Source organism: Dama dama, chromosome 5, assembly GCF_033118175.1.
Source record: "Dama dama isolate Ldn47 chromosome 5, ASM3311817v1, whole genome shotgun sequence".
Lineage (NCBI taxonomy): Eukaryota > Metazoa > Chordata > Mammalia > Artiodactyla > Cervidae > Dama > Dama dama.
The window spans coordinates 15,126,654-15,150,125 of NC_083685.1; the positions used below are offsets into that span (position 1 = coordinate 15,126,654).

The following is a 23,472-nucleotide window of genomic DNA, read 5'->3' on the forward strand; positions in this document are numbered from 1 at the left end:
CAGCAGGGGTTCTGGGGTCATGGACTGTTACGTCCCCATAAATTCACATGTGAAGCCCTGTCCCCCAGTGTGACTATTTGGAGATGGGGCCTTCAAGGAGGTAATTGAAGTCAAAAGAGTGGGGCCCTGATCCTTCTAAGAAGAGGGAGAGGCCCCTAAGAGCTCTCTTCTCCACCCCCAGTGACAGGCTCACAGAGGAAAGTCCACGTGAGGACACAGCAAGAAGACGGATGTCTACAAGCCAGGAAGACAGGCCTCACCAGAAACCTTGACCTTGGACTTGCAGCTTCCAGAAGTGTTAGAAACAAATTTCTGTTGTCGTTGTGCTACGTTGTGATGGCTGCCCAAGCAGATAAAGACAACTGGTACCTCCAGAAGGGCAGTGTTTAGCCTCTGGTGGTCAGACCACCCCACACCCATTTGGAGAAGGCCATCTTTAAGCCTGGGAGCCCCTAAACCCTGCTCTCCCTTCCTTCTGGTCTCTGCTAGGTACCACTGTCCTCAGGAGAAAACTCCCAATTGGTCCTTAGGAGGATGGGTGACCCAGGACCGTTGGCTGTTTCTTGAGTGTCCCTTTCTAAGCTGGACTAATTGGGGCAATAAATCTACTGGATTAGCCAAAGTTTGTTTGAGTTTTTCTGTAAGACATCACGGAAAACCCTGAATGAACTTTTTGGCCAACTCAATACATCAGTGGAAGACTTGACTCTACTCAGGATACAACTAAATTAGTTTCAAGTACAAAGGGAATGAAAACTCTAGCATAGCAGTTCTTGGGGACATGTGCTAACAAGGAGATCAGAAGAACTGGTCATTAACACATCCAGTGTTGGTGTGTAAACAGGTTCTTCTAAAAGGGATTGAAAGATTTATAGATATGCTGGCTCCATCCTTTGCAGCATCTGTGAAATTGATTTGTTTCCCAAAGCCTCTTTGCTTGGAATGGACATATACACTCTGCTATATTTAAAATGAATACAACAAGGACCTACTGTATAGCACATGGAATGCTGGTCAATGTTATGTGGCAACCTGGATGACAGGGGAGTTTGGGGGAGTTTGGGGAGAATGGATATATGTATATATATGGCTCAGTCCCTTCACTGCTCACCTGAAACTGTCACAACACTTGTTTGCTAACTGGCTATACCCCAGTAGAAAATAAAAAAGTTTAATTTAAAAAAATGTCTGTTTGCATAGATGCCACAAGAAAACGTTGGGGTTTGAATCGATGGGGGTCAAGTTAATGAGAATTTTCTGAAGTCTGGGAAGTGGAGGGCTGTGTCCCAGATGACCCCCCCAGTCCTGCAGAGACTCGACATCACACTTCCAGGACTTGGTCCTGGCTGTGGGTCTTGACCTCACTGGCCCTAGATGGACAAGTGAACAAGTGGGATATGAACAACACCCCAACTTGCGTTTTTTTTCCAGGTTGGAATGTGACTATCTTGTGGACGACTGTCATTTCAGACAAGTCAAGGAGTGGAGCTGTTTAACTGGCTCCTTACAGAGTCTGACTCTGTCCCTGAATCTCTTTCTTGTTAAAGAATGATGGAGTCAGCCATCGCATGAAAGATTGCAATGGGGGATGACGGGAAAACAGCAGAGCAAGTTGGGAAGGAACCCTCTTGTTACTGGAGAATGAGCTTGAGATGGGGTCCAGGTGTCTCAATAGATCATGTGAAAGTTAACATAGAGTAATATCCCCTCCTCTGAAATCCACATTGATCCTTCTTCATCTTATCCTCCTGCCCTTCTTTCCTGGGCGTTCCACAGTCTTCCCAAGGGAGGAATGTAGGATTAGGTAGCATGTTTCCCCATCACTCCTTCACCCACAATCCTCCTTTACTTGGATTCCTCACCTTTTCCCTGCAGGTGGTGAGAACTGGTGGCCAGCATGAGACTGCTTGGATGGGAGCCAGGAAGCTGCTCTCCTGCCCCCAGCCAAGGCCTGAGCCTAATGCAGGTTTGAAAACTCAGTGCTAGTCATGCCTTGTGGTTAGGGAGTTGTTCCCCAAACCTCTATTTATTTACTTATTTTAATATTTATTTATTTATCTGGATGCACTGGGTCTTAGTTGTGGCATGTAGGATCTTTAGTTGTGACATGTGGGATCTAGTTCCCTGACCAGAGATTGAACCCAGGCCCCCTGGATTGGGAGTGCAGAGTCTTAGCCACTGGGCTGCCAGGGAAGTTGCTCCAATATTGATTATGTTTGAGATATCTGCCATACTTGACTACCTCTCACACTGTTATTTACTTAATAGTTGCTATTTAATTTGCTTTTAATTTGTACTCTATTTGCACAAATTATTTGTACAATTATTTGTACTAGCTATTCAAACCCACTGGTGTTCACTAAGATACGGCCCAGGGAATTAATTCATTAACATGCTTCCCAATGCATCTGAAGGCCTGTGTCACAGTCACCTCCTATATACACATTTCATCACAGTCTAAACCTTATGATTGCAAAATTCCTATTTTAAGCTTCCAAACCAGAAAACTTGGCAAAATTATAATAGGGGCTAGATAGTAAATATTTTCAGGCTTGGAGGCTAAGAAGCAAAATTGATGCTATTATGCAGATATCTGTATAACAAGGAAGAAAATAAATTTCTGTATGCTTTTGGATAAAATTAAAAATATAATAGCAACAGTTATGGGGTACATTTTTCTAGTTATATATAGCTACTACTGAGAAGAATGGAATCCTTTTTTGCTTAATTGGGGCTTGAAGGGAATATTTTCTATCATTAAATAAATTGTAGATATTCATCTGTAAAAACCATTCTGGGTTGTACAGAAGTATACAGTGGCTGGGCTGGATTCAGCCCATGGGCTGCAGTTTGCCAACCCCTGCTCTTGGGCATGATAGATTTAATAAGGGAAAAATGGGTCTGACTGTCAAACCATGGATGTTTCAATGTCAAGCTAAAGAACATGAACTGATGTCAAAACCCATCAGTTCGAGGGTGAACCAAGGGGGAACCCTAATGCAAACTATGGGCCCTGGGTGACAATGATGTGTCAATACAGGTTCATCAACTGTATAAATGTACCACCATGGCAGGGGATGCTGATGATGGAGGAGGCTGTGTGTGTGTGTGTGTGTGTGTGTGTGTGCACGTGCACCGAGGGTTGGGCAGATAGTACACGCAAAATCTCTGTGCCTTCCCTTCAATTTTGCTGTGAACCTAAAGCTACTTTAAAAAAAATAAAGTTTATTAAAAAGTGTACTGATGGGGAATTCCCTGGTGGACCAGCGGTTAGGTCTTTGTTGTTCAGTTGCTCAGTCATGTCTGACTCTTTGCGACCCCATGGACTGTAGCACACCAGGGTTCCCTGTCCTTCACTATCTCCCGGACCTTGCTCAAACTCATGTCCATTGAGTCGGTGATGCCAACCAATCAAGTTACGTGGTAAGGCCAAAAAAGGAAAAAGTGTACTGATAGAAACAATATTTGAATATCTGGGAAGCCTGTGAGCTCCATCATCTTCTGAGCATTGCCCTGAGCTGGTGTGGAGGAGGCTGCACTGGTGAAGGTCTAAGAGGTTCCTGGCCAGGCCTGAACACTGCTTACACAGTAGCCTCATCTTGACCAGTATCTATGAAACCAAGGGTTTGACATCCAGTTTTCTTCCTTTCCAAATACCCATGAAACTGAATCCACAACCACTGAAGTAAAAAATACCTGTCCATGTACTACCTAAAATGTTCTTGTGGGATGTGACTATGCTTTGGGAAACAAGGGGTTGTGACAATATTTTTTTGAATCTGACTGTACATTGGAGACAATTAGGGAGATTGAAAAAAACAAACAAACAAGCAAGCAAAGCTTGGGTCCAAGTTTAGACCCAACTACATCAAAGTCTCTGGAGGTGGGGCTCAGGTATCTGTACATTGTGAACATCTCCAAGTGATTCTGATGAGCATCCGATGTTGGGAACCATCAGGCCACAGTGAGGTGTCCCCATAAGCTTCTAATAAATAAGATGTAGTAGCAACCTAGATGCCCATCAGCAGATGAATGGATAAGGAAGCTGTGGTACATATACACCATGGAATATTACTCAGCCGTTAAAAAGAATTCATTTGAACCAGTCCTAATGAGATGGATGAAACTGGAGCCCATTATACAGAGTGAAGTAAGCCAGAAAGATAAAGAACATTACAGCATACTAACACATATATATGGAATTTAGAAAGATGGTAACGATAACCCTGTATGCAAAACAGAAAAAGAGGCACAGAAATACAGAACAGACTTTTGAACTCTGTGGGAGAATGTGAGGGTGGGATATTTCAAAAGAACAGCATGTATACTATCTATGGTGAAACAGATCACCAGCCCAGGTGGGATGCATGAGACAAGTGCTCGGACCTGGTGCACTGGGAAGACCCAGAGGAATCGGGTGGAGAGGGAGGTGGGAGGGGGGATCGGGATGGGGAATACGTGTAAATCTATGGCTGAGTCATATCAATGTATGACAAAAAAAAATAATAATAATAAAAAAAAAAGATGTAGTAGCACTCATGAAGGGAACTCGCTGAGTTACATCTGGGGGATTAGCATCCTTTAGCACAAATGATATGAAGTTCATGCAAAGGGGTGAAACTTGGGTGATGGCGGCTCTGAAGGAGTGTGATTTGGGATGAGGTCATAGGAGGGGTCCAGGTAATGTGCTTTAATGAAGCAGGGGGACATCCCCAAACAGCAAGAGTGCAGCTGGTTTACTCAAGGGATGAACGGACACGGAAGGGAGACCCCTCCTCAAACAGAGAGCCCACTCTGTTACTCTGTCCTGCTCCCCAAGAGCCTTCATCATCCCTGATGCCCTGGGCCCCGCTCTCACCTCACGTTGGCCAGGGGTCCAGTGCTCTCAAAGTTGTCTCTGAGGTCTGGCCCATCACCCGACGATTTGCGGGAGTCGGAGTACGAGGAAACGCTGTTGAAACGCACTTTGTAGCTCCTGCCAAGACGAAAGAGAATCTGTGAACTCTGGTTCAGAGCCCCCGTCCTGGGGTCAGCACCCCCATGGCTGTCTGTGTTGCCAGTCCTGGTTCTAGGAGCTTCCTTTGAGTGTTGGGTGAGATCATAACACATCCGTGGCCTTGACCAGAACATATCAACTCACCCTCACCCAACACAAGGACACCTAGACATCACTTGATGCTACGTGTATTGAAAAGGTTTTAGCAGAAACAGAATCATGGACACAGAGAACAGACTGGTGGTTGCCAAGGAGGAGGGGGTGGTGGAGGGCTGGCGTGGGAGGTTGGGGTTAGCAGGTGTGAGCTTTTATACAGAGAAAGGATAAACAACAAGGTCCTACTGTATGGCACAGGGAACTATATTCAATAGCCTATGATAAACCATAATTGAAAAGAAAATTTAAAAAAGAATGATTATATATAACTGAATCACTTTGCTGTACAACAGAAATTAATACAATATTGTAAATCCACTATACTTCAATTAAAAAATGTTAAGACTGAAAAAAAAAAAAAAAGGAAAAGGTTTCAGACCACATTAATTGTCCATTCCTTAACCCATTAGATGATGTTTCCTTACTTCCCAACCAGGACAAGAATCATTCTGGGATCTTGTTAAGATGCAGATCCTGACTCAGTAGGTCCAGAGTAAGGCCTATGATGCTGCATTTCTAAGAAGTTCCCAGGAGATGCCACTGGTCCCCAAACCTTACACCGACTAGTGAAGAATTACACTCCTGCAGTCTTTTATAATAACCATGAAAGAATGACATTTCTGCTGTCTGCTACAGTAGCCATGGGTTGTGTGTAACTGTTTAAATGCATTCAGATTGGATACAATGAAACATTCTGCTCCCCACGTGCACTAAACTCACATCAAGGGCTTGACAGCCATGTGTGGCTAGTGGCTAATGTACAGGATGACACAGACATAGAACATTTATGTGCTCGTAGAAAGGCTTATTGGGCAGTGCAGGACTGTCTCACTCAACAGTCTCTATCTTTTTTTTTCCTAAACAGAAAAATTGAAGTATATTGGATATACAGTATTATAAGTTACAGGTGTACAACATAGTGATTCACAATTTTTAAAGGTTATACTCCATTTAAGGGCTTCCCTGGTGGCTCAGTGGTAAAGAATTCACCTGCCAATCCAAGATACACGGGTTCAGGCCCTACGTTGGGAAAATTCTCTGGAGAAGAAAATGGCAACCCACTCCAGTATTCTACCTTGGGAAAGCCCATGGACACAAGAGCCTGGTGGGCTAGTCTACAGGGTCGAAAAAGAGTTGGACACCACTTGGTGACTAAACAACAACAACTCCATTTATAGTTATTCTAAAATATTGACTACATTCCCTGTGTTACACAATATAACATTGTAGCTTACTTTACACATAACAGCTTGTACTCCTTAATCCCCTAACCCTATTTTACCCCTTCCCCTTCCCTCTCTCCACTGGTAACCACTACAACATTCTCTTTCAATAAAGTTATCATCTTTAGACATTTCAAGGGTCTTTCACATTTCACATTTCAAATAAACATGAAAACTGTTCAGACACAGCCTGAAAAGAGATTGGATTTCTTATGTTGTTTCAAAGAAGGAGAAAAATGTCACTGGGACTCAAACCTTGGCATTGGAGGCTCAGGAGCCTCGAAATTAAAAAAACAAAAACAAAAATGGTCTCCCAGTTTTCCTCTAAAAGTGGTAAGTTCTGTTCTCAGACAAGGCAAAAACCAAACCAAACCCAAAAAACTCCAAGACCAACAAAACAAACCCCCAAACAACAACAACAAAAGACTTCCATAAAACGCTCAAATCAAAACCCCAAACACAAAAACTCAACACACAAATCTGAGTGCAAAAGACAAAAAAAGAAATTGCGCATTCTGGCAGCAGGGTTTCTAAGCTGGATGTTCTTCAAAGTTTTTGCTCCAGCATCAGGAAAGTTCTAAATATATGTAAGTGTATTTTCTGCCCTAAAATAGTCTCACATTGAGTCACATCTCCAAATAAGTCCTGTAACATATCAGGGGGTGGCTGTGTTGTTAGTGTGGGAGGGAGGGTTGATGGTTGTGGGGTAAAAATATCAGCACATGTATTTGTATGAGGTTTGAGTCTTTTCCAAACGTGTTCCTCTTTGTTATCATCCTTCGATCCCTGCACCAGCTCCCAGAGATGGTCAGGGCAGAGACAGTTTCTCCCTATTTGGAAGGTGAGAAAGATGGAGAAGCCCAGAGAGGTCAAGTAACAAGCTCAAGGTTACTCAGCGTGTTAGTGGCATGGCCTGCGTTACAACTCAGGTCTCCTTGAGACCGGGGAGTGGCCTTCGATGCCACAGCATCGGGCATGCGCACGTACATACTCATCGCCATGCGCGCGAGGGCTTACACCATTCACACACGCACATGAACGCCGGGCAAGCACGATCACACAGGTGCATCCTACACGTGCATGTGAGCACACACACACACACGCACACATGTGCACATATGGATGCTCTACCTGCGCTGGCTGTCACGAACTGCAGCCAGACCGTGGACTTCTGTGTCACCACGGGAGAGGGGAGGCCCTTTACGGGGAAAGAAACGCAAGGGTTCCGGGTACCTAGAGGGGAGAATGGATGGTGCCCTATCTCTCCCTGGAGGAGGGGTGAGGGGGGCCTGCTGAAGGCCACCAGGATGGGGTGGGGAGGAGAGAGGCAGAGAGGGTGAGGAATAAGATGCTGGTCTTAAAAACAGAAGGAGGGCTGACGACCAGGGCCTCAGCTGTCCCCTGGGTATGGGATGTAGGCAAGTTTGGCAACGTGTGCTTGGCTGAAAGAGAACCAAGAGGGATGTTCTGCAGAATGCAGCCTCTGAATGCCAGTCAGGGAATTCCCTGGCAGTCCAGTGGTTAAGACTTCACCTCCAAGCGCAGGGGTGCAGGTTCCAATCTTGGTCAGGGAGCTAAGATCTCACATGCCTTTTGGCCAAAAAAACCAAAACATAAAACAGAAGCAGTACTGTAGCAAACTCTATAAAGACTTTAAAAGTGGTCCACATTTAAAAAAAAACCAAACAAAATAAACAACAAATAAAATGCCAGCCAGCGATGACATCCAATGCTCAGCTTAAGACCTACTCCATGGTGGAAGCAACACCACGTGTCATGCTCTCGAAGAAAGGCAGCTTATCACTCACAGGTTGTATGTCCTCTGCTTTGAGGGGATTTAAGGGTTTTTCAAGGGTAATTTTGGTTACGAGTGTTTGTCACCTTATGAAATATCTTTAGAACCCAACCGCATGTTAGGTGCAGTTTTATCAGTAACATCTTTTGACCTCAGGCATTTTCTTTGCCTTAGGAGGTATCTTGTTTGAAGTCAGCCTCCACGTGAGTGGATGCAACTCCGCCATGAACATCAGATGGAAAAGTTCTAGGGAAAGAAGCTCACTGATTCTGAATGTAAGCTTCCAAAGGGTGGAGTAATAAAAACTACATTTACATGGCACTCAGCTTCTCATGGGGCTTCCCTGATGGCTCAAGCAGTAAAGCATCTACCTGCAATGCAGGAGACGTGGGTTCCATCCCTGGGTCAGGAAGATCCCCTGGAGAAGGAAATGGCAATCCACTCCAGTATTCTTGCCTGGGAAATCACTTAGAGGAACCTGGCGGGCTGCAGTCCATCGGGCTGCAGGGTCGGACATAACCGAGCACACATGCACAGCTTCTCATAGGATGCTATCTACTTTTTACCTTGATTCTTACAAATTAGAAAGTTCACGCAGGTAGAATAAACCCAATTTGATGGAAAAAGAAACTGAGGCACAGGGCTGTAAGGTGATTAAAGACCAGAATGTCCACCTCAGTGGACCACAGACACCCACTGGCTAAAATAAGTCACAGATGGACTTCAGGTCACAAAAGTATCCAGAACTCAGAGGTGAACCCCAGACGCTAAGAGACAACTTTCGGTTCCCCCCCGCCCCCCCACCCAGAGTGTCACAGAACACTGGTGGGTCGTTTACTTACTTCCTTTCCTCGTGCACAGAGTTAGGGTTCCTCATTTCCATCAAAGCGCAGCCAAATTTCTGGAGGTCAAAAGAGACAAGCGGGATGTGAGGCAGATATGATTAAATTGGGAATGGGTTTGGGCAGAGGGTCTGGGAGTCCCAGCTGGCAAAAGAGGAGCCTGATGCCTGGGGGCCAGGGCTTGGGCCAGGCAGCAGTGGTGTGCGTGGAAGAGGACTGTTTATAAAGGGCTATAATTGTGGATGCTCCCCTGCTCCCCGCCCCACCTCAGCATGCAAATTCCCTTTGTGGTGGTTTTCTACAAAATATTGTCCCTGCTTCTCTCATCTGGGGCAGGGGACACCAAGCTCTTGACTGGAGCATCCATTCCAAAGAAGTAGTGAGCTCAGGTGACAACATTTTCAGGAGGGCTCGGCTGGTCAGTGGACGCCAACAGACTGAGGACTTGGAGTTGTCCAGTCTTCGCACAACCTGGACCCAAATCGAGGTCACTGGCTTTGAGATCCTGGGAGGATTTGCTACTGAAGAGCAGGCATCACTGCTGCCCCTCTTCTCTGCAGATGGAAACAGGTGCCAGAACAGGTAATAGGGGCTCATCTCACCTCCCCATTCTCAGGGGGGTCTCCATTGCCGAAGGTGCTGGTAACCACCAGGACCAGAGTTTCGTGTTCCAGGTGTACAATGTCATATTCTTCCATGGACATCACCTAGGTGGGAGATCAAGAGGGGAGAAGAAGGGAGAAGGTGATGAGGAGAGAGAAGGGGTAGGAGAGAAAAAGTGATGGGGGAAGAGAAGAGAAGAGAGGAAGAACAGGAGTTATCTTGAGCCATCTCCTTAGGACGGAGATCCAAAGGTTCTGGGTGCCACTGTTTCAATGGGCCCAAGTGGGCAGAACTAAAAGCTTGTTGGTAGTATGGGTTGCCTGTGGCCTGAAGGACCACAGAGAGTCTGGGGCAATGCGTTGGCTGCCAGTAGAGGCAGATCTTGACTGGGACTCCTGGGCCTCTTACAACCAAAGTATGCTGGAGTCTTCTTGACCACATGTAGGCTGGGAATGTCCCAGCTGGATCTGACCAACTGCGTGCTCAGGTTCCTTTCTAATCCTCCATCCAGCGGTGTGGAGGACCTGAGCCAAACACGTCAGTGCGCTAAGTCACTTCAGCCCTATAACTGTTTACAACCCTATGGACTGTAGCCCATCAGGTTCCTCTAACTATGGTATTCTCCAGGCAAGGATAGTGGAGTAGGTTACCATACCCTCCTCCAGGGGATCTTCCGACCCAAGGATCAAACCTGTGTCTCTTTAGTTCTGCACTGGCGCACCACCTGGGAAGCCCACCTTGAAGATTGCTTTGCCCTATCTCTTAGAATTCCTTGGGTACCATTTCTCAAAGTAGGTCCTAGGAAAACACTGTCTCCTTAGATGCGCTTTAAAAATTAGTGAGCCATAAGCAAACATCTTTGGGAAACATTTATATTCTCTCCTCTCCTCTTTTGGAGATGGTAACACACATGTGCAGAGTAAAGGCTCTCAGAATTCCTGCAGCAAAGAAACCCACTGAATTGTATTAAATGCGGGGCTTCCCAGACTGACTTCCAGATTTGTTTTTCAGAAACTTTCTAACATTTTGGTCTAGAACTGGGGGTTATGATTCCTGAACTCCTGAAGAGTTCACAGGGAGAGATGCATCATTGTCCCTTGAAATACATGCAGGTGGGCTGACAGGCATCTTCAGATGTGCTGTTACCCACTCTCAAAGGGTTCTTCTCTGCTGACTTCCTCTGTTCCCCCCCCCAACTTCACCAGGAGGGCCCAGAGAGCAATGGAACTGCCTGCTACCTACCTTGGCATCAAAGGCGTGTTTGAAGATCTCACATAAGGTTTTGGCATAAGCCTGCGACTTGCCCGTCTCTGTGGCATAAAGGATGGTAGCCTTAACCCTCTTGGCCATAGCCTGCCCCATCAGTTTGGCTGAGAACTTGACGGCTCTGTGGGGGAAGAGGGTGGAGAGAAAGATGGGAAATGTAGAAGGGAGGGAGGATGTCAGGCTGGGACTTGGGGGCAAGAACCATGATCCATGAGATACAACAGGAGGGAACATACTCTCCTCATCTCTGATGGCGTCAGAGATACTAAAAATGTGAGTTGAGGTGCCATATTGATCCCTTTCTCAAGTCCCTCCAGAGCAACTAGTCATGAGCTAACATGGTTGGTGAGCTTTGTTAGTTTGTTACTTGATGGATCGATCCCAGCCATGAGAACCTTGGTTTGCCAAGCATTGCCTCAAAAGATGACCATTCATTCATCCATTCACTCATTTGGTCATTCATCATGTGTTTTGTTGAGGCCTAGCTATGTGCCAGGCATTGTTATAGGAATGGAAAAACAGAGAAATGGCTGTCATGGGGCTTCCATTCTTATGTGTGTGTGTGAGAGACAGACAGAGAGAGAGAAAATGAATCACTAATAAATGAACAGGCATTGAGCTTGAGGGGATTTTAGAGGTTTATAACTCCACAAAAGAAGGACCAGGTCTGGTTTAGTCAGCCTTGCACATCCAGAGTTTTGCAAAGGGTGATTCTTAATAGGCACTAAATATCTATCAAGAGCAGAAATGGATTTTAAACCTGCTGCTACCACCAAAGCCCCTGGGAGCTTAAATGTCAAGTCGGGGCTCTTTCTGGTTAAATGGAGGATCCAGAAACAGTGTTTCTTCTTTCTCATCTATGAGGGTGTGAGCTTGGCAGGTGGGCCAGAGGCTCAGGAATGCCTGTGTTCACCTTCCAAGCAAGCATCCCTGTTCTAAGTAGGAATCTCTTTGAGTAGATAAGTTGCTAATTACCCTCACCTGCGGATTATTGGTGGTTAAATTCATCATTTTTTAGACTCAGGGAAACCACCCACGCTGCCTGAGAGTTAAGGGGGAGAAACAGAAAAGAATAAAAGGCACCTGGAGGGTTCCCTTTGAATGATCAGAGCAGAAAAAAGCATCTGTAATTAACTCCCATTGTTTCTACCTCAAACTTAATAGTGCAATTAATGCTTTAGATTTTTCCCTCCCTTCTTCCCTCAGAGACAGATTGAACTGAACTGAAGCCAAAGGCTGCTATGCCTGAGAACTGGTGATGCTCTCGTTAGGGAAGGGATGGCTGCTGATGTGGTCCAGCTTGGCTGGAAGAGAACTGTTAGGTAGAAGGAGAGAGAGGAGGGAGGGAAGGAGAGATCCCATGGACCATATGGGTGGAGCCAGGACCTAGGTTTTAGTCCCTGCAAGATCTACCAGTCACCTGTAGAGAGCAGAGAGTTCTAGAACCAAGGGGCTGAGGAAAGTGAGTAGCTCAGTGCACACTAGCTCCTCTGCCAAAATAAGGGGTCTGTGAGGAGTGGATCAGGGAGTTCTCTGTCTTTAGACAGAAGGCAGGCATCCCCATTAAACCACCCCACTTGTCCCCTGGCTGACCACAGTTCTTCAGGACAATGACTCTTCAGTAGCCTTGGTCCCTAACCCTCTCCCCTCCCTCCTTTTCTCAGTGAAATCTTTCTTCATTTCATTCATTAACTCAATTGGCATCTCCTGAAGGAAGGCCCCTTTGACTTCTCAGACTCGGTGACGTCTATGTTGGACTTCCGTGAATTCTTCCTCGAAGGTAGCTGTGAGCTTCATGCCGGCAGGATCATATTATCAGGCTTGTCAGTGCCTGGCACTGAGTATCCATTTTTGTTGGCCAGATGAGTGAATTGAAGGAGCGAGATGAGATTCAGCCCTGATGACTGTCCACTCTAGGCAGTGGTGTGCTGGAGCCAGCTCATCCCAGCGCCTCCTGACTCTGGCTTCAGTGACTTCCTGTTGGGAGCTTAAAACTGGCTATAGTGGGAATATTTACACCATGGAAATTGGCAAATGTTACAAGTCTATTAATGTTATATTACTGTGGCCACCATTATTATTAGGAGAGCTGGTTTATCAACACAACACTGCCTCCAGGACAAGAATTTGGGAACCTGAGGGTGGGAAGAGACGTTAGGAAGGAGAAGGGTCATGGCAATGTTCACATCCCAGACTCTGGGGCAAAGGAGGGACAGGGGTGTTGGAGAAAATGGAGAAGTCACGTTACCCAAGAGGTCAGAGGCACAGCATCCTCCCAACCTTCTTTTCTGGGGCTCTCTGAATTTGGGGACACATACATTCCCATCCTACCTGCTTTAGGAGACTTACTCTGCCAGCTTCTTGAAGCCGATGGCTCGCCGCTTTGTGGGGGTCCCGTTGGTGCCTTTCCAGACATGGGTGTTCCAAGGGTCAGGCTGGGGAGAGAGGACCATGGTCACCACAGTGAGGGAGCCTGGTTCCCCTTGGGAGATGCCCAGGAACCCTGGGGGTTTATGGCTGCCTGGCCACACCCAACCCTTAGCCCTCGAAGGGAGTGAGTCTGCCAGCGGTGACCCCAGGGGACCAGGCAGAGTGGCTGGCCCAGCCTCCCTGCACTGTCCTGCCAGACCTTCCCACTCAGACCCTCTCCGATTCATGACCCCTGACTACTTGTTTCAGTTTCATTTGTCTTTCAGCTCGAGCTGTATTGTCCAATCTGATGGCTGCACTTGAGAGTCTGAAATACAAGTTTGAACTGAGGTGTGCTCTAAGCCAGCAGACCCCAACCTTTTGGGCACCAGGCACCAGTTTTGTAGAAGACAATTTTCCCACAGACCCAGGTGGGCGAGGGATGGTTACGGGATGATTCAAACGCATTCCATTTATTGCACACTTTATTTCTATTATTATTACATCACCTCCACCTCAGCTCATCAGGCATTTGATCCTGGGGTTTGGGGACCCCTGCTCTAATTGCAACATGCACACTGGCTACTGGAGATTTAGGACCAAAGAGGTGAAGAGGGGTGGGACCTGGTATTCGAAGGAGGGTGTGAGTCGGTAGTTGAGCATCTCCTGGTGGAAGACGGGGGTGATGCTGCCCGACATGGGGGGCACGATCCACACCCAGTCAGCGGGGCAGCCCCCCCGGCAGCGGTATTCGTTCTCCATGTGCTTAATGAAGGACTCGGTGGCGGAGTGGTGGTCAACGATGGTCACCTTGTCACTCTGTGGGAGGAGAGGACACCAGGAGTCAGGAGGAAAGACAAGCTGGGCTATTTCGGGGCTCCCTCACCCCCAGAGCAGTGTTTCCTAAAGGGTGGTCCTGGGGATGATTCTAGGCAGTGTAAAGCGATTCTCTGCGTTGGTTTTTTTTCGATCCTGATCATATCCAGGAAAAAGACTCTGTGCTGTGCTTGGTCGCTTAGTTGTGTCTGACTCTTTTCGACCCCATGGACTGCAGCCCATCAGGCTCCTCTGTCCAATGGGGATTCTCTAGGCAAGAAGACTAGAGTGGGTTGCCATGCCCTCCTCCAGGGGATCTTCCCAACCCAGGGATTGACCCCAGGTCTCTCTCATTGCAGGCGGATTCTTTACTGTCTTAGCCACCAGGGAAGCCCAGAGAGACTCTATTTGATGCTAATTCATCTTTAACATTTCTCTTGCCAATATTCCTCTCTCTTTCCTCCCTCTTTTTTTTTTTTTTTAAATGAGAGAGGAAACTCAGGCAACTAGAATATGACAAATTGGTGCTGTTTCCCTTGTATTTGTTTATATATTTATTTAAGTTTACCATTCTCTTCTGTTTATGGCAAATGATACTGGTTCTCCACTTATGAAGGTGATACAGAATTCTTTTTTTAAAATTGGAGTATAATTACTTTACAATGTCGTATCAGTTCCTGCTGTACAGTAAAGTGAATCAGCCGTATGTACACATTGAGCCCCTCCCTCTTGAGCCTCCCCCTTCCCCACTCCTCCCCTCTACGTCCTCACAAAGCACCGAGCTGAGCTCCCCGTGCCTGACAGCGGGTTCCCACTAGCTGCCCGTTTTACACATAGTATATTATATGTCCTCTCACATCTCTGCTGTCTGTGGCTCACCAACCTTCATACCAGTCCACCAGACTACCAGAGCATCCGCCTTCATTTTCAGCAACTCCCCAAACTTCACTCCTCCGTGGTCAAGAGTGAAGGGAGGGGGCTTCTTGCCCCTTCAACCCCATCTCAGCTGGTTTCTGCCCTGGGATATACATTTCCCAGTTTGCCCAGTCTCCCTGTTCCTGACATGGGGACCTGTGGTTCATATTCAGGTCTTTATATGCTCATTCTACTGCCTGTGGGTGCCTCCCACGTATGTCTATGAGGGTCCAGCTCTGCAGACTGTCACTCCTAGAAGACAGAGCTGGTCTCTACTACAGGAAGTGGCCTCTCTTCTACGGGTCTCCTGCTTTGCCCAGGAGAATCCCAGCTTATGCTGGGCATAAGCTGTCACAATTATTAGTGGTGCCCCCACTTTGCTCTCTAAAGTGTCATGGTTTAGCACATAATCTTTTATTGGCTGTGCTGTATGGCATGCAGGATCTTAGTTCCCTGACCAGGGATCAAACTTGGGCCCCCTGCAGTGGAAGCTCAGAGTCCTAACCACTGGACCACCAGGGAATTCCCTAGCTGCTAATTTTTAAAACCATCATACTATATATATAATGGGCTTCCCTGGTGGCTCAGTGGCAAAGAATCCGCCTGCCAATGCAGGAGATGCAGGTTTGATCCCTGGGTCAGGAAGATCCCCTGGAGAAGAAAATGACAACCCACTCCAGTATTCTTGCCTGGAGAATCCCATGGGCAAAGGAGCCTGGTGGGCTACAGTCCATGAGGTTTCAAAGAGTCAGACATGACTTAGCAACTAAACAACAACTCAACTATATATATTTTAGCATTTACCATGGAGCCACATGCACTGGGGGGGCCTATATGTCTCTGATCACGACGATGAATATTTGTCTCTGCTATGTGAAAGTCTGAGTGTCTAAGAGGTCAAGACACAGAGGATGTTTACCATTTCAATTCTAAAAAAAATCAAGCAACAAGTCATAAACCCTCTATCTTTTTGTCTCTCCCTCAAATGGTCCCCCTCCCCCAAGATCCATGATGGAGAGTCAAGCATACATGATGGGAAGGACACCTTGCTTATGAGCAGAGCCCTGCAAACAAGGTTCCCGGGAGCTGGGCTCTTCATCTGCCCTACGACTCTGAACGTTTTTAGTTCCCCTTTGTGGCCTGGCAGCCGGGAGGTGGGCCCTGGCGCTACCTGGAAGCTGTATAGAACCGCAATATTGATCTCCACCAGGGCCTGGTCCTTCCACAGAGAGGATGTCTTCCTCATGTCCAAGTTCATCTTCTTGGCCACGTCCTGAAAGGGGAAGGAAACACAGACTCACAGGCCGGGCTCCCTCTGGGTTTCAGACTCAAGAGGGACTGGGCTAGCATCAACAATAAAATTCTTCATTAATTAATGAACTCATATGCAGACTAATTCACTTATTTTTTTTAATTGAGGACATACTGGTAGCAAGAAACTAGAGGGACTTGACTGGCCCTTTGGTTACTGAGCTTACCTTCTAGAGGGGGGGAGAGACAGAAAATAGTACTGTGATGAGTGTTAATTCCTAGGAAGAAAATAAGGCAAGGAACTAGGAGAAAGAGGGATATAGGGGTAGGATGCATTGAACCAGGATAGTCACTGAAGGACCACTGCAATGGTGGCACACACATGAGATCCAAATGATGAGAAGAAGCAAGACATTTGAAAAATCTTGGGAGCAAATGTTCTAGGCAGAAAGAACAGTATGTGCAAAGACCCTGGGGTGGGATCAGGCTGATGTTGAGATACAGAAAGAAGGTCAATGTATTTGAACGGTAGGGAGTCAGGGGGACGCAGGACTCTGATGAAAAAGAGAGATGCAGGACTGGATTATGCAGGGTGTGCGAAGGGGTCAGGATTTTATTTCAAATATGATGAGGAGGGTCTTTGAAGGGCTTTAAGGAGCTATTCAGGTCTGGGAGTGATAGCAGTTGCTTTCTCTCTTTTTTTTAAAAAATTCTTTTTCTTTCTTATCATCACTACTTTCTATTGGGGAAAACTCTCCACCCATTCCATTTCATCTCTGGAGTGGCCGCTACTTGTAATCTAGATCATGAGTATTTTGAGTTTATGGAGATACCTGTCGACTCCATTTGACAGATGAGGAAACTGAGGTTAAGACTGCTGCACAGACTTGCTTGCAGTCCACAGAGCCAGTTGGCCTCAGAGCTGAAGCCCAGGGAGTTGAGTAACACCCAAGACCTGGGAGTGGCTCCCTAGCCAGCTGACTCCTTTGGCAAAACTGCTTGGCAAAAACAACCCCTGACATTTAAGTTACGGCTCCAGCTCCAGTAGGAGCCGATGTCAGAAGCAGGGAAGACCCAATAGCAAATCCATTAATTAGAGCCTGGCTTCTCACTTCCTCTGTCAATTCTAGTCATTTGTGGGAACCTAGGTCTCATTATGGGGCTAGAATGTGACAATTTCTCAAGTTTGAGTAAATTGCTTCACAGGCCCAGCTGTCAACATTTGTACATAATGGCAGTTAGTGTCGGAAGGCTGGGGCGGGAGCGAGTCTCACTTAAGTTACCCAGTGACTACTCTTTGCAATCGAAATGTGAACCTGAATCATGAAAGCAGACATTAATTTACTCTTTGGAGACTGGGGCATTAGGTTCTATTTGGGGGTCTTTTAGCAGTGACACAAATGCAAAGAGTAGGAAATTGGCTGCTTTACATAAATACATATAAAACTTGAGTTATTTTGTATAAGAGAGTGTGTATAGTCAGTCATGCTGCTATTGTTATTTCTACCACATTATTTTGGTTAAAACAATAGAAATTAGTCGCAGCGTCATCTAATGACTTCTTTGAAGTCATATGTATTAAGTCAAATACATAAGACTTAAAAAAATTCCCAAACATGACTTGAGCCACATCTCTGAAATTGCCTAGAAATGTTTTTTCCTTTCTGTCAGGAGTTTGTATAGATCAAATGTCAGAGGTATTGGTTTGATAACATTTATATATTGCAGTATAATTACTGCTGTAGGGTGAGTTAACACCTCTATCCAGTCACATAATTACCATTCCTTTTTTTTTGTGGTGACATTAAGATATAGTTTCTCTGCAACTTTGAAATTCATAACACAGTATCATTATTGACTATAATAACTATGCTGTGCATTAGATCTCCAGGACTTATCTGCAAGTTACAAGTCTGTACCCATCAACAAATATCTTTCCTAGTTCTCCTGTCACCTGCCCCTGCCAACCACCCTCCCCGCCACCCCCTCACAGCCCCTGGTAACCACGGACTCGCCTCTCTGTTTTATGGAGTTTGGCTTTTTTAGATTCCATATAGAAGTGAGATCACCCAGTAACTGTCTTTTTATGTCTGATTTATGTCATTAGCATAATGCCCTCAAGGTCCACCCAGGTGAATGTCCCTGGATTTTTAACACTATAAACCTAACGCTTGACTCTGCATTCGAATTTTGCTCTGTGCTCTGTTTACTGTGTGACACGGGCTCAGCGCTTAACTTCTCTGCTCCTCAGTGTTTTCTTTTGAAATAAGGCCAACCACAGCAGACTGTTGTTAGAGACAGCATTTGCTGACAAAACCGCAGCGATGCTGACACATTCAGCAAAGCGGAGCTCCAGGGAGCAGTCCGCCCCAGCAATGTTCAGTAGATGAAGATGACTCAGCCTGGGGTGGGGGTAGCAGGGGAATGGGGGGTGGGGAGTCAGACCCTCCACTGAGAAATGCACATGGTGGGAAAAATCACTGCCAACGCTCCCTCCTTGTTTTTTTCAGAAAAGAGACCAAAAAATGCCCCAAGTTCATGCCCCTTCCCAAAGCTTCTAACCAGGTTTGACCTTGACAGGCAGGGCAGTAGAATGGTTATGAACTTGGGTCATAATACCAGCCTGGGTTCACACCCCAGCTCTGCCACTCCCTAGCTGTGACTCTGAACTTGTCATGTTAATCCACCAAAAGGCCTCAGTTTCCTCACCTGTGAAGGGGGGATTTTCACACCCGGAGGATGTGATGAAGATCAAATGAGGATACAATAATCTGCATAGCGCTTGGAGTGGCACTCAGCATATAGCACACATACTCTTAATGCCACGGAAGCCTTCAGAAAGGCCAGGGGCTTCCTTATAGCTGCAGGTTCTGTGTTAATTTCTTCCAGTTTCTGAGCCTCAGAGCTCAGCTGTGGGGAAGGACCACTGAGCCCACGCCCCCCACCACATGCATCCCCCGTCAGGATGGCCTGGGAAAGGCCTCACCTCCAGGATGTTGTATCGGGAGCTGTCGCAATAGTCGCGGACGCCAATCTCTGTGCCCATGTACCAGCCGCTGAAGGGACAGGCGCTGAACTCCAGGCCGCCGATCTCCAGGAGCATGTTGGACACAGCAGGGAGGCCGTACCACTTCAGTCCAAGGTCCTTGAACCACTCGAGCCTGTGGAGAGCAACACAGCCCAGCTTGCTGTGGGATGTGGGACGGGAGCCTCAGGGGAAGACACGTGGGCAGGATCTCCTTAGCCTGGGGATGCCGAAATGCCAGTGACTGACTGGGGCTTACTACTTTGGAACCTGATTTCTGGGCTTGCGTCTGACCTGTGGAATCACACTGCCATCCACATCAGAGGCCAGAGAATATGCACTTTCACATATTTCCCAGGTGATTTGCATGGACATCCAGGCCTGGGAACCACTGCCATGGGCTGCTCTTTATCCCCTAAACTCACCTGGAAGGTGAATTCAGGAGAAAGTGAGCATCGCTGAGTTCCTTTTTCTTTTCTTTTTTTAATTAACTTTTTGTTTTGTATTAGGGTAGAGCCAATTCACAATGTTGTGGTAATTTCAGGTAAACAGTGAAGAGACTCAGCCATACATTTACACGTATCCATTCTCGCCCAAACTCCCCTCCCATCCAGGCTGCCACAGAACATTGAGCAGAGTTCCCTGTGCTACTCAGTAGGTCCTTGTTGGTTATCCATTTTAAATATAGAGCTGCTGAGTTCCTTCTGACCTCAGGGCCTCTGCATGGCAGTTCCTTCCTCCTCTTTTCCTCCTGTGCCTGTCCTGCTCTTACCCACACTTTCGTCCTCAGCTAAAATGCTGCTTACTCTGGGAAGCCTTCTCTGATGCCCGATCTGGGATGGGTCAGACACCTTTATGCCTCTAGGTACCATAACATTTATTTTGCAACACTTGATTGGAATTAAGTGGTTTGTTTGGGTAACTGATCTCCTTTTTGAGATTGAAAGCACCACAGAGGTGGGGACCAAGTCAGTAACAAAGGCCTGCAAAATGCATGACCCAGAGTGGGAATAATAGACAGTTTTGAATGACAAGTTTCACCGTTGAAGCTGGTTGAGCTCCCAGATATCAGGCAGTGTCAGGAGCCTTAGGACACTTGCTCCATCTCCAGGGCCTAGAGCAAGACGGGCAAGTAAGGCCCTCGCCTTGGGTGCAAAATTGAGGGGCACCAACCCAGTAATCAAGATCAAATATTCTAAATTAATTCAGTGTCTTTTAAAAAAAAAATTAACACAAAACCTCCACAATGAACAAAACATCAAAATACATAAAGACAGGATCCCACTCTGCACTTGTATACTTTACCTCACCTGCTTACCTTAATCTCAGCCCTGAACTTTTCCTTGTTTAACAATTTTGATACATTATGCATCACGGATTTAAAAAGCTAATCTTGATTTTTTTAAATTACATTAAAATACTGTTTATTTGATGACTGATTTTTTTGGTGCTTTCTCCATCAATTTTGCTCCTGAAGCCAGGTCTTATTGTGGAGTTCTTTTATTCTCAAAAACTGTAAATTCTATTTGCGTTGCTGGCCTCAGCCCTCACAGCCCCATCCCAACTCCAAACTACTTTTGAACTTGAGCCGCATCAGGTCACATAGTTTTCAATGCTTCCCTCTATTTAAAATTTGCACCCATAACAATACAGGAAGTGCTTCTGCTCTTTCGCCCCTTGTGTGTGTGTGTGTGTATGTTGGTCGCTTTAGTCCTATGTCTGACCCTTTGTGACCCCATGGACTATAGACCACCAGGCTACTCTGTCCATGAGATTCTCCAGGCAAGAACACTGGAGTGGGTTGCCATTGCCTTCTCCAACTTCAGCCCTTCGGGTTGGAAAATGGATAGGTCTAGGTTGATGGCTTAAAAGGGGTGGGGTAAAGAGGGAAATTTTTAAAGAATTGAAGTATAGTTGATATATAATATTATATAAGTTAAGGTGTACAATATAGTGATTCACAATTTTTAAAGGTTACATTCCATCTATAGTTGTTGTAAAATACTGGCTATGTTGGGGCTTCCCTGGTGGCTCAGAAAGTAAAGAATCTGCCTACAATGTGGGAGACCTGGGTTCAATCCCTGGCTTGGAAAGATCCACTGGAGGAGGGCATGGCAACCCACTCCAGTATTCTCGCCTGGAGAATCCCATGGACAGAGGAGCCTGGTAGGTTACAGTCCACGGATCTCAAAGAGTCGGACACGACTGAGTGACTAAGCACACAGCACTGGCTATATTCCCTATGTTGTACAATATATTCTTGGAGCTTATTTATTTTATCCATAATGGTTTTTACCTCTTTATCCCCTAACCTCTACTGCCCCTCACCTATTTCATCTCCCCACTGGGACCATTATTATTATTATTCTCTATATCTGTATTCTCTATATTCTGTATATCTGTATTCTCTATCTCCTCCTTTTTTGTTATATTCACTAGCTTGTTGTATTTTTTAGGTTCTACACCTAAGTGATATCATATAGTATTTGTCTTTCTCTATGTGACTTATAAGGAGGGGGATTTTGATTCAGAAAATATGATGGTCCCTCGGATGGTGAAGGAGGAATTACTGATCTCGAGGGAACCTGCCTTGCCTTGGCCCCATGGTGAGGATAGGAACCAAAACCCCCTTTCAGCCTCTGTCTGGGCTGGAGAGACAGGAGGGGGCTCCGGGGTTGGGCAGAGAGGGGTACTGGGTAGAGAGGGGCACTGGGTAAACTCCCTCCCCCTTCCCCTCCCCACGCCAGGCCTCTTACTTGGGGTGCCTGATGGGGACTTCCAGCACCAACTCTGGAGGGATCTGGAAGAGCTCTGGGTCGTTACCGTTAGCCTGGAGCAGGAGCGGCAGGACATCAAAGCGGCTTCGTGGGGGTTTCCAGCCCTGCTGTATGCAGATCTGCAAGCCAAGCCACCAGGTCAAACCACTGAGCCCCAGGCCCTCCAGAGGCAACAGCGGTGAGGGGAGGGGCCGAGGTCCCAGGGCCCGCCCCCCAGCGGCCCCTTCCTCTGGAGGCTCCAGGCCAGGCCACCTCCTTCATGAAGTTCTCCCTGACATCATCCCGTAACTAGTACAACTTCCCGTTCTTCCACGGGATGGAAGACAAACCTGTCCTCCGGCCCCTCACTTGGTGATGTTTTCCGGGCCTTCCCTGCCCTCTGGGAACTCCCAGAGCAAGGATTGAACTGACACTTGCATTGGAAGTATTTGCACTCGGTGCCCTGAGTGCAAAGACATGAAGAAAATCTACCAAATTGGATGAGGGCAGATCTCTCAGAATGACCACAGAAAAATGCACCTGTTAAAGCAGCTGTCCATCGAAAATATAAAGCCAGCCATGCAAGTAATTTAAAATTTTCTAGCAGACACATTTTAAAACGTATTAAAAAGACACCCCAAAACCCTAAAGCAAAACCAGGCAAAGATAAATTCAAATAATATATTCATTTGAAATTGTTTTAATTTCAATAATATTTAATTAGTTATTAATTATAGCATGATATTGATTATATAAATAGTAGTAGTAATTTATTAACACTATACTAAAACATTAATATAAAATATGAATAATATAACCACATGTTAAAATAGTATTATCAATATTATATTATTAATATTTATATAAAATATTAATGATATATAAATATATATGATATTGATAGCATATATAACTATAAACTATAATATTAGTATTCTAATAGGGGCACAGTGGTGAAGAACCCACCTGCCAATGCAGGAGACAAAGACTCAGACACGACTGAATGACTGAGCAGGTGCAGAAGTGTGCAAGTGCACACGTGCACACACACACACATACAAACACACACACACACACGTGGTGTGGTTCAGTCACTAAGTTGTATCTGACTCTTCTGTGACCTCATGGACCGTAGTCCACCATTCTCCTCTGTCCATGGGATTTCCCAGCTAAGAATACTGAAGTGTGTTGCCATTTCGTTTTCTGGGGGATCTTCCCAACCCAGGAATAGAACCCGTGGTTCCTGCGTTGGCAGACAGATTCTTTACCTCTGAGCCACCAGGGAAACCTTATTAACAGTATATTTGGCACTAAAATTAGATATGAAAATATTAATTCAATAAAAAATAAAATATATATAATTAAAACACCATTAACTGATTAATGATAAATAATATATTTAAAGATATTTAACATAAA

General features: G+C 46.0%; 1 protein-coding gene across 1 annotated transcript in view; it reads right to left on the reverse strand.

The window, feature by feature from the left end:
- NOS1 (nitric oxide synthase 1) overlaps positions 1-23,472 on the reverse strand; it is a 192,328-nt gene that overhangs the window by 29,180 nt on the left and 139,676 nt on the right. Inside the window, exons 9-17 of the mRNA XM_061141872.1 lie at positions 22,054-22,193; positions 19,259-19,433; positions 16,193-16,294; positions 13,915-14,109; positions 13,231-13,316; positions 10,858-11,002; positions 9,615-9,719; positions 9,013-9,071; positions 4,859-4,975 (exon numbers count right to left, since the gene is read on the reverse strand). Coding sequence (XP_060997855.1) covers positions 4,859-4,975; positions 9,013-9,071; positions 9,615-9,719; positions 10,858-11,002; positions 13,231-13,316; positions 13,915-14,109; positions 16,193-16,294; positions 19,259-19,433; positions 22,054-22,193 — 1,124 coding nt within the window. The remainder of the gene's footprint in view (positions 1-4,858; positions 4,976-9,012; positions 9,072-9,614; positions 9,720-10,857; positions 11,003-13,230; positions 13,317-13,914; positions 14,110-16,192; positions 16,295-19,258; positions 19,434-22,053; positions 22,194-23,472) is intronic.